The sequence below is a fragment of the Mchenga conophoros genome, linkage group LG18 (genome assembly GCF_057382185.1).
Source record: "Mchenga conophoros isolate Kocher_MC1m ecotype Shallow Benthic linkage group LG18, M_conophoros_male_GT1.1, whole genome shotgun sequence".
NCBI lineage: Eukaryota > Metazoa > Chordata > Actinopteri > Cichliformes > Cichlidae > Mchenga > Mchenga conophoros.
The window spans coordinates 18,908,020-18,924,034 of record NC_140543.1 but is presented as its reverse complement, the minus strand read 5'-3'; the positions used below and the strand labels follow the sequence as shown (position 1 = coordinate 18,924,034).

Here is a 16,015-nt window from a genome sequence, read left to right as displayed (position 1 = left end):
GTCACAGAGACATCACTACGCATGCATGCACAAATACACACATCCGCCGCACACTCGGTACACACATACATTTTACCCTACACATAGGCACGGAAATGTGTAATCAAAGTATGTGAAATTACACTACATTTACTGCTTAACTAGCCTTTCAAATACAACCGAAAATGAGTAGCGCAACCTCAGTCTGAAGGTTTACCAAAGCAGTCACCTTCAGTGGTGCAGAATCCCTCGGGCAGCAGTAGGGAGCAACTATTAGCCCCCTTGCATTCATTCCTTCCCTCTTTACCCTTTCGGCTGCCTCCATATAAAGCATTTAAACGCCTCGACAGCTTTCCTTTCAGCTAGGACGATTACTTCCCGACAGGTGGGGTAATAAGCTGTTTGACGGGGAACAGGATTGTGACCCCTGTACGGGTTAGTGTAGCTCACCTGGGCCCTGCGCTCCCTTTTTTAAAGAGAGGCGGCTCCGGACAGCTCCTCTGCTTCCATCTTTCCTCTCTTGCTGAAATAAAGCTCCTTTAAGTGAGTCTGGGAGGAGACTCCCCATGGGATGCTCTCTCTCTCTCTCTCTTTCTCCTCACCTCACCTCCTCCCCCTCCTCACACTCCACCAACCCCCTACCCCCCGGTGAAGACATCCTTGGCGTTGCTGAGGAGGGACAGGAGCACGGCAACCTTATTAATGAATGCGGCCCATTACCCGTCAGCCTGGCTCCTCAGCGACTCCCAGAAGCCCCTGCAGTACGTGACTTCAAATGGCAGGATATTGACACGGGGAGAGCAAAGCGGCTAGAACTGAGTGTGTGTGTGTGTGTGTATGTGAAAGAGAGAGAAACACAGAGAGAAAATTTGTGCTCAACTGAGTGTGCATGCCTTTGTGTGAGTGTGCCAGTGCGTCTAGGTGTGTGTGTGTGTGTGTGTGTGTCTGTGGACCCCAAAGGAATGTAGCTCCTTGGATATAATGTAGGGCTCGTAACAGCTATTAGAGGGGAAAATAACCCCTCTGGGGAATGGCTCCCCCCTCTGCATGTCCCAGCTCTGTCTGACACACACTGCATTCTACCTTTTCCTTAAACATGCCAGGAGTTTTCTCACTGAGGGCTTTCTCAAGGACGGTGTTAAACGACTTCAGTGGCTGTGGCAGCCATGCAGACTAAAGGGAAATAGAGGAAAAGAGGGAGGGAGGAATAAAAAAAACATTAAAAGAAAATGAAACTGATACCTTTATCTCTGTGGATACTGAACTCTGCAGAGTAGCTATAAACTGTTCTGTGTACGAGTGCGGAAGGTGGTAAAAGGGAGGGAGAGTGAAAATTCACTTTCCCGTCTTCATCCTTGTCAAGTTCTTCGAGTGCCTCGGCGCAAGTGTTGGATAAGTAAAATACCCACGGTGCGCTTCAACAAATGTCACGTTACATAGAAAATCGCATTATTCACATCAAAATGACCAAAATGTCCACTGCCCTAGGAAGGAGGATGTCACTAATGGTGTCACACTAGAATCACTGCAATTTAGGATTAGATGCCCTCCATTAAGCCTTTTAGCTCTCATCTTAACTCCCTCCTTCAATGCCATCCTATTCCCCCTGAAACTCTGCCATTCCCCTTATCATCCATTTCCTTCCCTTATATCCAACCCTTAATCTCCTCCTCGATCCTTTCAACCACCTGCTGGCCACACAGGCCTGCTGCAGGGCCCAGTTACCAGCAGTGTTCAGGTAAACCATAGCAGTCAATTCTCCACTAAATTAAATTTTGCACTGATCAATAATGCGCACCCGCTTCTCCCTTATGAGCACTGGCTGCACTGGCTCGGAGCGAGCCTCTTCCTCCTCTCCCGTTCTCTCACCGACTCCCCGCCACCGTTAAACCACCACTTTCATCTTATTACATCACCCTACTGCAACGCCCTCAGGGGTAGTGGAAGAGAAGGGAGAACACCCGGCAGGGGTCTTGTGTACCCATGCAAACAGGTGCAACATGTCTTAGGAATTTAACGCGGCTGCAAAGAAGGAGAGAGCGAGGGGAAAATATGGGGAACGATTGGGGAAGAGCGGAGACCGGGAAAGAGCAAGCAGGCTAGGGAGCTGATTTATTAACTAATCATTCTTTATGTCGTTCCCCATTGCTCTGGTCTCCATCGATAGCACCCGGTCTCCAGTGAGGCAACAGAGGTGCATCTCTTACATCAGCTCTGCAGAGGAAGGCCAGTGGACTAGCAGACACGTTCTCCCTTTCATCTGATCTTGCCGTATTAAAGACAATCTTCAGATTGCCCAACATCACAGAGAGAGGATGTAAAGCTTAATCACAAAGCTAACAATGTTTGATTAGCATAATGTTAATACCTGCTGAGCACATGTTAAGTACATTGTATCTGCTCTTCTACCTGGTGTTATCCGGCATGTAACATTAAACCCGGGCTTTATTGAGTGGTTAGAGAGCTGAGCGAACAATAATGACTTTATAAGCTATGGCCTATTTAAGGCTTCTTAAACAAATAAAACATTGTGCAGCGTTGACTAGTGAATAGACCAGAATCTGTCGCATTATGCCACCCTCAAAAAACAAGTGTTGAAAATGTAACTGACCTGTAATTAAATGGCTTAACTGCTGCTATAAGCTACAATCGTAAGAAGTTTATGATAAAGTCACATTTACACTAGCAGCATAATTACTATATTAGTAATCCATACAAAGGTAGGAAGAAATGCAGCTAGAAAACAGTATGATAATGTTACTCACTTTTGATTTTTAGTAAAGGAAGCTCTAACAAAAAGAAATAAAGTAGAGTTAGAGTCTTGGAGTTAGAACATTTCTTTACATGATTGGAGATGCTGGTGTGACAGCAATCCATAAATCAAACTTACTTACAGTGGAGATTAAAGATCAGATTAAAGAAACTGTTTATTTCAAGAGTTCAGCACATCCATGTAACACCTGCAGCCCAAGTTCCTTTTTTTATTTATCTATGATGAAATATTTAAAAAGCTAATCAAAACTATAAACGCCGCCCTCCCGAAGCTCCGAATGAAAGCCTCTGCCTTTACATCACATGCCTGGCATGCAGTAAGTCTGCATAGCCGCATCTGGAGCACGGGGACGACGCACAAAACCACTGAGACCTACGCATACCCGTAGTCATCACTCAGGAATTTAATTAAGGCATAAGAGAGAATGTCACCGAACGATACTAAAACAAAGAACCTGCATTCGTTTCTGCAGCCTCCACATTGTAGACTGACTTGAAGGAATTTAATCACTTAGTTATTTAGGCTCATTTATGTTTGCGTAACGACCGAAAGATGTACAGCGGCCTTCGATAAGTAATGGCCGCTCTGTTTCTCTGGTGATTTTTTGCGGTTGCAATTCATGCTTTGCTGCCACGTAAAATGTTTTCTCGCTGTTCAAAACTACTGTGGGGATAGACAGGAGCGTTGCATTCCTTCTTGATCTTTAATGGTGTGCTGAACTCGGCCCAGTATTGACTCAGTCCTCCCTTTGTGCATTCTCTGCTGTTGACCAGTCCACTGAGGGAGTAATCCCTTCCTGCTTTGACCTGAGGCCAGGCTTACTGCTGGCTAGTTTAGCCAATGAAGAACACAATCAAATAAATAAATAATACAGCGGTTGGCATTCTCCACAGTCATCACTTATCAGGCCGTAGGGAGGGTTGACCCCAAACACTGTTATGCCACAACCGGCCTGGTCTCCTTGGTAACAGACTGCCTTGTTTGAAGCGAGGTGCTCGGGGAGTCATAGTCATACAGTAACAGCAAAACGCTAGGGTGGAGTTGACAACAGCAATGGATTTCAGCGTCTTCCACGTGAGTCATTTCCACACCGAACAGTTGTAAAAATATATAATAAATCCATAATGTTCAAAAAAAGCTTTGATTAGATGTCTAACTACCCCAACCAAATACTTCTGAGGTGTAACTGGAGATGACTGACCACCCTTTTTTGCGAGCTGGTGCTTTGTAGCTCCAAATGATACTCATTACCCTGTCTAAGTAGACAAGTGAATGGTACTAGAAACACACTATGCAGTGATCCCGCTGTTTGACTGAGGTAGCAAAACAACTGCACAACTGCTGTGTTATTATGGGGCCTCATTAAGTGAGGAGAGAGTGGGAGACGGGGAGAGGGGAGAGAGGAAAAGCAATAGAAAGAGGGCCAGCAAGAGGCAGAAAAAGAGAGAACGAAAAAAAAAAACACAAGAGAGCGATACAAACTGTATTCTGAGGTGATAGCAACACACAGATGCCTTTCCAGCCAAAATGAAGACTATGACTAAAGAACCCAATTAAGGGCTTTCTTAGGGGAGCCATCTTGGGAGGGGGATGGGTCTTCCTGGGACATGAGCCCTGGGCTACATCCTCTAATTAGACAGAGCGAGGGGGGAGGATCTCTGCCTGTCACTAGGAGGGAGATGGGGTCCATGGGGTTCCACATGTCAGTCCCAGAAACAAAACACAATTACTTTCACATTTAACCACTTCAGTCAGGGACAGACTTTGACTAGGGATACTACAGAGCACCCCCCCACCTCTCCAGCGCCGCTGCAGTAGATATGCCACTTCACAAATGCAGCAATTTATTTGAGGACTATATTTTCTCTTGCACTTCCACGCTTTCACACGAAGGCGACAGTCGAGCTGCACTCTCCTGTTTTCCTCGCCAAAATAGAGGAGCGGATCGCAAAATAAACTTTTAATTGACCCACAATTGGTGCCATTCAGCCTGCTTTTCCAGAGCTGAAGAGTCAAATTACTTGGCTGTTATGATGTGCGAATATGAAATTCGAGGGGGGAATAATTGTTCTAATGCTGTTTATTTTGGCCTCTGTTGCATTTTGTTAACATCAACAGCATAACAGACACTTGAAAAATCAGATCACCACGGAGAGTAAATTAAACCTGTAGTGAGTTTCCTGGGAAGCGCTTGAAATGGTATTTTATCAAAGTTGCTGGAAAAAGTCAACTAAGAAAAGTAAAGGAGACATGTTTGAGGGAGAGATCCGGTGATGGATTCTAGCACAGTACACCAAGCGTCTCCTCTTTTGTTTGGATTTAACTTTCCCCAGTGGTGCAACAGAGGAAAAAGGAAAAAAAAAAGAGTGGCTCAAAGGCTTCTGGGAGTTTTTGTCATGTCTCCCTCCAGACATTGTGTTTGCATGCACATATCAGACCCTGGGAGAGATGGAGACAAAGACAAATACATACAGCACGCACGCAGATGTATACACACAAACATACTCTTGCACCAAGAAAAAGAATATCCTCCTAGGATCATTAGGTCTGTCATGCTGTCTAATTCTGATCCACCTACAAAACTAGAACACCAGTGATTCATCACGAGTCGTCTAAGAGAGTTTATGTCCCCGTTTACAGTGCAGAGCCGTGTGTGTACAGTGTAATTACAAATACGCTAAAATATTAATGATGGCACCTCACAAAAGCCACCGTTACTTTCTTCCTAATTCCTTGTTCTTTTATTTTGTAGTGCAACTTTTTTTGAAATGGTGACAGGATGCGGAGCACCTGGGGTGATGAAGAAGAAAACAAGTTGTCATATGAAAGGAAATATATATAAATATATATGCAACTTCCAAAAGCGTGAAGAGCTGTCACACTTGGCAGATCAAGATATTCAGAGAAAATTTGGTGTTTGAGCACCACTTAGGGACAAACACATGAAGCTTTACTTCTTTTTTTTGCCGCACGTTTGGGACTCGGGGCAGTTAGGGCATTTTTTCGGGGCATATTTTAAAATTCATGAGGCAAAAAAAAAGAAAGAAAGAATAACTTCTGGGGAATTGGGTCTCTGTGCTTCAGACTGAAGAATGCTTCATGAAAAGGAAGGAGGGAAATAAAACCCAAAAATATTGTTTTTGCTTTTTTTTTTTAAAGATCCATCACTCAGAGAATCAACTCCAGACATTTGCTGCATTGTAATGCGCAAAGCATACACTGCGCTGATTTCTTTGGCAACAATTATTTCCATCTAATACAGCTACCCCCTTCTTCTCACTCGGTGTCCATCAGTCCCCTTTTTCTCCCTATTTTCTATCCTGGACACATGTTATGACATACATAGCTGTTTACAATGACCTGGTGACCGCAAAGCCTATAAATATGCTTAATTAAAACAGCAGAATTGGACACAGCTTGGCAATAATGGGTATCACACGGGGAGAGGAGAATCTCATTTGTGTGGGGAAGTAGAACATGATGCAGATGTGCTCTTGTCACTTTCAGCACTCATTAAGGCCAGGGAGCTTTGAATTGTCTTTGAAGGAATCCTTTTAAAAGACACTCCAATTAAGGTATGTGTCCTGCGGGCGTCTGAGGAGAGAGGGAGAAGTCATGCAGCATCTCAGTCCTTCCACTCCTCCGTCGATCACAGCGCGACTTAACACATGACTTAAAATCTCATGTCACTTCCAAGGAATGATAATGAAACTGGAGGATGGAAGGAGCAGAGACAACCCCAGCTTAAAAGGAACAAGGGAGTCTCACGCAGAAAATGTCATCTTGACTGTTGTGTAACTTCAGCCTCATTGTCTTGTCTATGGAGAAATTGAGATCATTGGGAGAGAATCCTATGATTGCAGCCCTCCAGTATACTGTGGTACGAGAGCTGAACTTGTCCGTTTCTTCACAAACGAACTGCACTCGGAGAAATGTCAGATTTAAGCTGTGGCTAATACTGCGCATCCATCAGTTAATGAATCTGGCTAATTAATCCAGCCTAGCAGCATTGTCAGTGGCTCTGTTCTTTCTGCAATGTGAAAAGCTACTGTATCCGACGGCAACATGAAGGGGAAAGGAAGTTCATTATCAAGTTTCACATTGCAATATGGCCTTTATTAGAACCCAGGGACATTTTTTTTTTGTCTCAAACGGGGACGCTAGCAACGGGAAGACAGTGGATTTTACTTTGGTGGGAGTGTATTCTGAAGTGAAGCTATGTCTGTTTGTTGCTCAAGGGGTGGGCAGAAGTTGAGGGTCAGAGAGAGCAGAGCACAGCCAGCCTCCTTGCCCTCCCTATCAGCACTTCATGAAATATCTAGACTGCTCCATATTTGAGGGAAAGGGATGCGCAGGGTGCAGGCTGTGTGAGTTTGTGATGGTAGAGGGGAGTCCTCCGGAGATCTTCGAAGGGAAGGATGGTCTATGCGTCTCACAGCTTATTTTTGTGAGAGAAATTGAGAAATGGAGGGAAGGTGAAGAAGAGAAAGAGAGATTATTCTCCATTGGAATATGGATTCTGGGGCACACAGGCCCAGGAGTCAGTCAATCTGGCCGGTCTGAGGGGGGTGGCTGGGCGGGGGGTCCTAGGAGGGCTGATTAGACGGATGCTCTCCCATCATCCATCTCGACAGGCTGGCGAAAATTGGCTAGCCCCTTGCAGGGTAGAGTTCACAGGGGGAGGTGGTGGGGGGATGATGTGGAGTGGTGCGCTGGATACCTGTCACAGCCTTTGGTCTGTTTCAGGATCTCAGCAGCAAATTAATAAAATATCTTTCCTGCTTCCCTTTACCTGCCGTGGCAGCTCTCCCTCTCGCCGCTCCTTCTCCCAGCTTGCACCGGCCCTTTGACCCCTCCGACTACTGTGAGAGATGAGGAGCCCAGGCAGCCGGTGAGTGGGCCAGAGTGTCAGGGAGAAATAGGGAGAAACTCCAAACTCAAGACCCGGCGAAGAGAGAGAGCTCTCGCTGCTGGAAGACAGCTCCACTTCTGACAGACTGACAAACGACTGCCCTGTGTCAGTGAGACATTTTGAAGTGTGATGCATGGGAAATGGCAACCGCAAACAAACAGCAACTAAAAAACAAGCCTCCAACCTGCACTCTTTGTAAGGTTTTAACTGGGCGATGCAGCAATTCCAACATTTACTGAATCAATTTTTAGCATGCTAATATAAAAATGTGAAAAAATAGCTTGAAGATACGAGCTGGCCGTGGCATGTATACAAAAAAAGTCGCTGTTTTTGCATAAGAAAGCAGTGCACATATTTGTATCTATATGTGCTCCGTATATGTTTGAGACTGTGAGCATGCAGAGACATGGGACTGCCTTGAGAGCATGGCACATGTTGAGCATAATGATCGTCTTATCCCCCAAGCTCGTTCCTGCTCTCCTTTCATAACCCTCTGTTTCACAAGAGAGTGCCATAGGTCTTTCATGTTCTGCTCTTGTCTCTTCACACAGAGTAAAACAATATAATCATGCATGAAACATCACCTCCGGGAGGTGGAGATCACTTCATTCCAAAAAATGTCAGACAAAAAAAAAAAAAAAAAAAAAGTAGGAAAACATCCCCAGGTTATTTGAGATTGTTTACAGGTACCTGCTACAACCCTCGCTATATAGAGAACATTTGTACCAATGAGAGATGAAAATGTGATAAATAGCAGAGCTTGAAGTGAATGAAAGGCTTCCACATTGGCAGTTTGGTGGAGTGCGAGCCTTGTTAAATAATCTTCTCTGCAGTGGAGTTGCATGTCAGTAGATCAGGCCTTGTTTTATTCATGTTTGTATGCTCAAATGACCAGCAGATAATGATCGCATTCACCTTCCTCCTGGCAGACGCACACCTCTGCGTTTACAACCTGAATCTCAATATGAAAATCATTGCCGATCAATTGCCAGCCGAGCCCTGGATATTTCCACCAGCTACCCAGCTAATACATGGCGCAGCTAATCCAAGTTTCAAATAGATGCACATAGAGGATATGGTCAGGGGCTACTGGCTTCTCTTAGCACTTTAAGGTGAATTAAAATACTTTAAGTGATTACGCTGAACACGGTGTTCTTTTAAGACCGCTCATATTTTAATGATTTCGTTTCAAAAAGGTAAGAGAAAAAATGTGGATATGAGAAGTGTGCCATGTGTATGATAAAGAATCCCCCAAACAAAACAGAGCTGCTTGAAAGCACCTCCACAGTGAAATAATATAATAAGGTTTGTTTCATTTTTTCAGGTTCTCCAAGGACCATGGAAAAAGATTGCTAGAAAATGGATTATCTCTCTAACATTGCGAGTTCATAAGTCCAACTACTAACTTTGTTGAAGGGCAGATACGGTCTCCCAGAGGACAAAGCTCATATTTAGCCACGAGGCCTCCTCTGTGATTAGAAGGGGAGATGCAGGCATATTGACTCAACTGTGTTTTTGCCTCTGCACCGTATGTAATTACCTCTTCAAAAACGAACATTCCACTAATCCTCTAATTCCAGATATTTTAGTGCTCTGCTGGTCTAATAAGCAAATCAAATCATATCTGCACATCACAAATGAGTTTTGGAAACGGACTGAAATAATTCCTTCTGAGTCTCTCATCCCAGCCGGGATGGAGGGGGATAACCAGAGTGCTGTGAGCGGTGTTTAGTGTTTGTTAAGCTGTCATGTGTGATTAGCAGTCACAGTTTCTGCTAGAGGCCCCTTCAGCTCCCCCCGGCCCAAGGCTCACCTGTAACTCTGTCTGGAAGAAGAACTTCTGCGGGCACTGTGAGCAGTCATAGATCTTATCCTCCTGTCCGTGGGCAGAGAAGATGTGCTGCTGGAGCTTATTGGCCTGGACAAACACTGCTCACATACATGAGAAGGTAGGGGGGGGGGGGGGGGGGGGGGGGTGTCAAAGGGTAGAGAAGAAATTGATAAATATTAGCATACATTAGCTTACACGCTGCAAGATTAAGACTTGTTTTTTTTCTGCTTCTTCTTCTTATTGATGGGGCTAAATTAAAGAAAGATGTCGCTTCCATCAAGGCAACGTCCTGAGTGCTTTAGCCCGAATAAAAATCAAAAGCAGACTATGTCAAATGGCAAGAAAAATAAGTTAATCACAAACAAATGCATGCGCTATGAGCCCCCCAAAAACAACAGAGAACAATTTAGGTGTTAAAAGTAAAACTGCAGTGGTCATACGCATGGCGCCACAGCTAGCGGATGCATAATGTTTTGAGAATAACAACGGTCTTTATTTAGCGCTACTGTGGGGACAACAAGCCGGAAAATAAACAACCGCAAAAATTGGCATGGCTTCAAGTGCAAAACATGGCCTCCATTAGTCTACATCGCTAATTATATTGACAATATAAATATTCATGGTGTTGCGCTATTTATTCATGCAGACTACATTCACCATCATGGAAACACACAACTTGCTGGTACTTAAAACATATACCGTACATTTGTGCTTTAATTAAGCCACAGTCCACGCTGAGACGCCAAGGGGGACGCAACTGTGTGCGTCTTGAGTGTATGTGTCTGGCACGTGTGTGTGTGTCTGGATTCTCTAAGGAGCACTTCAAACATGCCGTTTGTTATCCCAGACCCTTGTGCTTTAAGGATGGCTGCCTAATCTCAAAGGTCTGGATGCTCTGGAAAAGTTAGCATGTGGGGGCTTCATTTGAATTTCTTACAGCTCGAAATAACTTTTCTTCTAATGCATGCACTGAGAGCCACAAGGAGAAAGAGGGGTGGGGGAGCAAAGCCACAAAAGGTGAAGTGTCTGCTGGCGATTGCTTTGGGGAGGTTGCTGCAACCCCCTTGGCGAGGCTCCGCAACTTCAGCGTGTCCCAGTTTGAGCTCACGTGAGAGCCGGGTTATTAATTACTGAGTCATATAGACTTGAGACGCATCGAATGCCACACGCCTGACCTGGGAAATAAAAGTTTAGATCCAAAGCAGACGCAGTGCTGCGATGCCTTACGACTGCTAATGCCTGGGTGACAGCTGTCTCTGGAACACGGCAGCATGTTAAACCAGAAATGAACAAACCTCCTCTAATTGACAAACAACTCCATGGTCCATTTCTGAAACTAATGGCTGCGGCGATATGAGGATAAACATAACTGCGGCTACACGGCTGCTTTTACAGTCGGGTTACAAAATATTACCGCTCAAGGTTAAGGCCTCGGCTATCATGCACATTTGTGCCTCTTTTATGCTCCAAAAACGATGACAATTTTCTTTGTGGGGAATACACAGCTTGGAAAGGAAAAATAATGTGCTGATAAACAATAGCCTATTTCTTTAGCTGTGTTTTGTCTGCATATACTGTACAGAAACAGGTCACAGCAGCTGCAGGAAGCCTTCATTATGTCTTTGGCTAGAGGAGGAAAAAGTCAATACAGCAAAAATAAAAATGGATTTGAGACTTGGGGGGCCTTCAAATACTGTACAATAGGGCCAAACACAACTGAGATGTCAAGTTAGCTGTTTCTTGCTATTTACATGCATCTCTGGTCCACTTCCAGTAAGAGTTACATTTAATCAGCAGCGCATTTATCAATTTATAGCTTGGCAGTCACTTACACACAAGTGGGAAGTGACAGTTAATTTAAAGCACCGGGGGCCTGAAATGTTTTAATGCCAGTGTAAGTCCAATAAATACTTTTCTGCTAATTTATATATGTTTGTTTTTGACATTTTTAAAGGCTCGGGCTGTATTTATGTTTACTAAAGATGATTGCAAGAATCAGCAATCACTAATATTTACTGTGGTAAACATTTAATTAACAGCAGGGTTCAAATTTGGAGTCCTTTGTCTTCGTCGTTGTTTTTCAAATTAGCATGCAACGTGTAATAAAGGGATAAGCTGAAATGGGCAATGGGGGGACATTGCATTGGCATTTGGCAGCATGAGTCAGATATAAAATATGCCATTGCATTGCCCATTTAGAGGAGGAACACAGGCATGTCTTTCTAGAGGGTTAAAATGAGGACATAGAAAAACAAGGAAGAAATAATCCAAAACCACATCCAAACAGGATCAGTGGCTGCCCATTGTGTCTCTCCCTGCTGAGTATGAGCGAGGGAGAGAGAGAGGGAGGGAGCGAGAGAGGGAGGGAGCGAGAGAGGGAAAGAGAGAACTTTGTGGAGTTTGTTGGCTGTGGAGTCGGAGCAGAGCTGAACAGAGCGCTGAGCCGGGTTGGGCGTCAGGGGTGTCAGGGCTGAGGGGGCTGAGGGGCCAAGGTCTCCTCGCTGTGGGGGATATTAAGCCCTCTGATTAGATCTCAGGGGCCGCCCATGGCAGACGTCTCCTTTACTACAGGCCCCAGCTCATCTTTATTTTGGCAGGGTGGTGCTCTCTGCAGGCTGCACTGCACCAATACTGAGCTGTTTGTGCAGAGAGGAAAAATAAGTTTATCCTTCCCCCCCTCTTTTTCCTTTTTCCTTTATTTATTCATCTAGCTTACACGTACTGGTTCCTGCTTAATCCAAGGGTTCACAATGCAGAGGCCGATACGAGAGTTTCGAGGCAACACAAATAAGTCGGCCGCGCGAGTTGATATGGAGCCGATAACTGCGAAATTTCGGGAAAAGGCTAAGCCCGTGTGTTTTATTTGTTTTTGGTGGTAAGATGTCATAATTCTAACATCAAGCACCAGCGCAAACATGCGCAGCAACTAAACACAAAAAAAACTAATTAAACTACTGTAGTTGTCAGACTCGTGTGGATTCTAAAGCAGCGCCTCCTCTAGTTTTTTAAGTTTCTACTTCACGCTGTGACATAAGTAAAAGAAAAGTGTATACGTATACACACACGTACAGACACACACGCGCGCACACACATACACAGGACTTTCATCAGGCACACTTTCTTCTGTTTTGTTTGTCTTAAGCACATATTCCCAATCACAATTTCCACACCAGCCCTCGCTACTGCTCCTAAGGGTGCAGGCAGACACTTCTAGCTGCAGGCTCCCCCACTTCTGAAACCTGTCAAATCTGTCCTGGGAGAGTCAGCCTCTCTCTCATCATCCAGGGGCTTATGGACCTCTCTCCATTTACCCTCCCTCCCCTACACAGTTCTCTTTTCCTCCTCCACTTCCCTCCTTTCATCTCACATCCAAACTTGCCAGTTGCAACCTTCTCAGTTTCCTCTAAGTTTGTCTCCTTTTCTCTTCTATTTTGTCTCTCCTCATCCACCATCGACAACTTACTTCCCCCCCGCTCCATACTTCTGCTCCGGTCTGTTTTGTGCTAGGTTTTTTTTTTTTTTGTCCTCTCGCCATTCCCATTGGTGTGGATTGAGAGTAATCAGGTGTGTCAAAGAATGACATTCATTCTCTACCTCCCGTTGCGTTTTTCAGGTCGCATGGGGGTAGATCAAACTAAAACATGGGCATCACGGGGGGATGATCTTTTAAACAAAGAGTAACCTTGTTAATCAAGCGGACTCAATAACCCAGGAACTACTACCTCCACCACCTAGTTTGATCAAAGTTTTGCTTTCATGTTCATGTTCCAATCATTATACCTAAAATGGGAATCCTTTTAATATGCAAATATGGATTTAAAATGGTGCAAACAAAAATGGTTGATTTTAGAAAGCGTTCCCTGAAAACAAAACAGTTTTAATGACCAGAAGTAAAAAGTACTTCAGTCTATTTGGTAATACACTTAAGTATTGTTTTAAAGTGTTTCGATGTGAATATAACCGTTTCATTTACCATTATCACTTGATATCTGTATATTACAACTTTATGTATGAATCACCGGATAATCTTGTTATATGTTAATGCACTACCTTAAACTAACAGTTAAAATTAGCTCTACTTTGGACAAGTATGTTGCAACATATGTATAAGAACTCATTCATAAATGTACATAATAGCTGTTTTTTTTGTTTGTTTTTTTACCTTTTTGCAATTTTTGTACTACATTTTTCTGATAACACTGAAGTACTTTTTATTTACTTTAAAGTACTTTTGTGTGGTACTTTTTAGTAGAAAACTATTTTTTTTACATCATTACTGCCTCAACAATGCAACAAAAGTACTAAAGTGCAAAAGTTAAATGGCTTCTATGGTTTCCATTAAGTGTCAGTAAAACACAAAGAAATATATAGAAAACATTATTTTGTTTTTTGCTGCTTAAATTTACTGGTATCTTAACTTAATATGTATGTTCTATCGATGAAAAGTTGTAATTAACTTTTTCTACTACTCTGTGTAGTGATAAAAAATCCAAAAAAGTCCATGAAATGAAGCACATAAAAAAACGAACTTAGTGCATATTATCTGACAATATACTGTAAGTAGAGTTATGTTAGGGTGTTAAACAAGTGTTTTTTCTTTACTTTATGTCAAGCTCAGCTTGAAGAGATACATTCAGCTGTTTAGCCAATCTCTCAACTGCTCCTTTTTCTCCAAGTGCTCTGACTTCAGTCTGCCTGTCCCCTGCATCCCCAACAGAGGGAGGCCTTTCTGTTCATCCCATACTCTCCACAGCCTTCCTTCCCCGCTACCATAGGCCTTCGCCCATCTGTCTGTCTGCACTGCGACCGCTGTCCTGAGGGTGTACTCTGTCTCTCCCTCCTCCCCTCTCCCTCCCAGCATCCCTCTCTCTCATGCGCCGTGATCGATATGGACGCAGAGGGAGAGGGGGGACCTGTCTGTCAAAGCCGGCGGTGGAAAATGAAGGCTCAGATGAAGGAGGCATGCTCTGTATATTAAATGCCCAGACCCCTGTGAGGGGTAGGAGGAGGAGGAGGGGGGGGGGGGGGGGGGGGGGGTTCGGGGTGGGGAAATATCAATAGGCCTCTCCTAAAAGAGAGATAAGGCCAAAACAGCAATGAGAGAAGTGGAGCAGACTAGAGGGAGGGGAGTGGAGAGAAAGAAGGAAAAGGAAGAAGGAGCGGCGATGTGAGGGGGATCTGGAGTTAAAAAAAAAGATGTGAAAACAACTTTGAGCAACGCGCAAAATGTGAACTAATGATGTTAATTGATGTAACAAGTGAAGGAGAGACAAATTAGTTTTTGTGCAATGGGTGGATGGGGGGTTACAGGAAGCACAAGAGGGGGAAATGAGCTGAGGACCAAAAAAGTGTTAGGAAGAGTAAAGAGCTGAGATGGGAGAAAGAGTGAAGAGCTGAAGTTAACGACTTTGCAGATTTCATTATAGAGATAGTTAACCCTGTTGACACTGAAGGAGGGCGCTATCCTCTCAGGAGGAGTCCGGTCCTTCCACCTCCACGCACAGAGACAGATGAGATCATTACAGCTATCAGCACCACTGCCATCCACAATTAGCACATCTCCTTTTCTTTCCCCACTCCTCAATCCCCCATCTCCCCTCAGCTCACACTGCCTTCCCCCCTGCTCTCTTTCTTTCTCCCCCTCTCACCTCATGACACTTCTTTGGCCTTGATTTGGAGGCAATTTGACTAAATAAAAATCCACATGCAGCAAACTGCTCTTAGCTTTAGCTGGCCTGCTTGATCGACCTTTCCCAACTCATTTAGAACCCATTTGCCTTCAAAGCGAAAAAGAAAAAACATGCAAAGAAGCTTTGTTGAAAATGTAACTGTGTTAGAAAAGTTAACATAAAAAAAACTTTTAATTTATAATCTTTCCATGTGTTCACTGGGCTGATACTGCACGATACACACACGCTTGCATGCACACAAACACATGCACAATACGCACCTGTAAAGCAGACCGGGCACTTGAAGGTTCCACCCATGCCCTCAAAGCTGTGCTCAATCAGGTGGCATTGAAGCTTCGCTGGTGAGTCGAATGACTGACTGCAGAGCTTGCATTCATGGTTCAATCCTTCCTCTGTAGAGAAGAAACAACAAAAAAAAGAAAATACGCAGAAAACCATAAGAGGCGGAAGAAGCAGAGCATGAATGGCTGAGGAGTTGCAGAGATCTCACTTTGTCCTGGTCCTTTTTTCCCTCTTCCCTTTTAACATGAAATTTAAATTTAACAAATTTATAGGAACACTCTTGTGTCTGTGATTTTCATGACTCAAACAGGAAAAAAAAATATTGTGTGATCTGCTCCCATCAGGCATAAATTGGATGACCAGCTGGGGTCCTAATAGCTCAGACGAGGGCTTGCACTTTGAACATGGCGAGTGTCATCTTTTTTTCCCTTTTCTTTTCATCAACTTACATAAAAATAAATCTGCAAAGTCTAAATGGAGGAGGAAAGAGTCATATGTGCTTCGCAGACTGCGAATCAAAAATAAATCAACAATAGTCAAACAGTGCA

The 16,015-nt window shown here is 44.0% G+C and overlaps 1 protein-coding gene across 3 annotated transcripts in view; it reads right to left on the bottom strand.

Annotated features, from left to right (window-relative positions):
* Positions 1 to 16,015, bottom strand: part of LOC146553582 (zinc finger protein 521-like) — an 88,615-nt gene that overhangs the window by 2,401 nt on the left and 70,199 nt on the right. For all 3 annotated transcript variants that reach the window (XM_085253472.1, XM_085253474.1, XM_085253473.1), the window contains 2 exons: positions 15,446 to 15,577; positions 9,478 to 9,593 (listed from right to left, as the gene is read on the bottom strand). In XM_085253472.1, the coding sequence (XP_085109598.1) occupies positions 9,478 to 9,593; positions 15,446 to 15,577 (248 nt within the window). The remainder of the gene's footprint in view (positions 1 to 9,477; positions 9,594 to 15,445; positions 15,578 to 16,015) is intronic.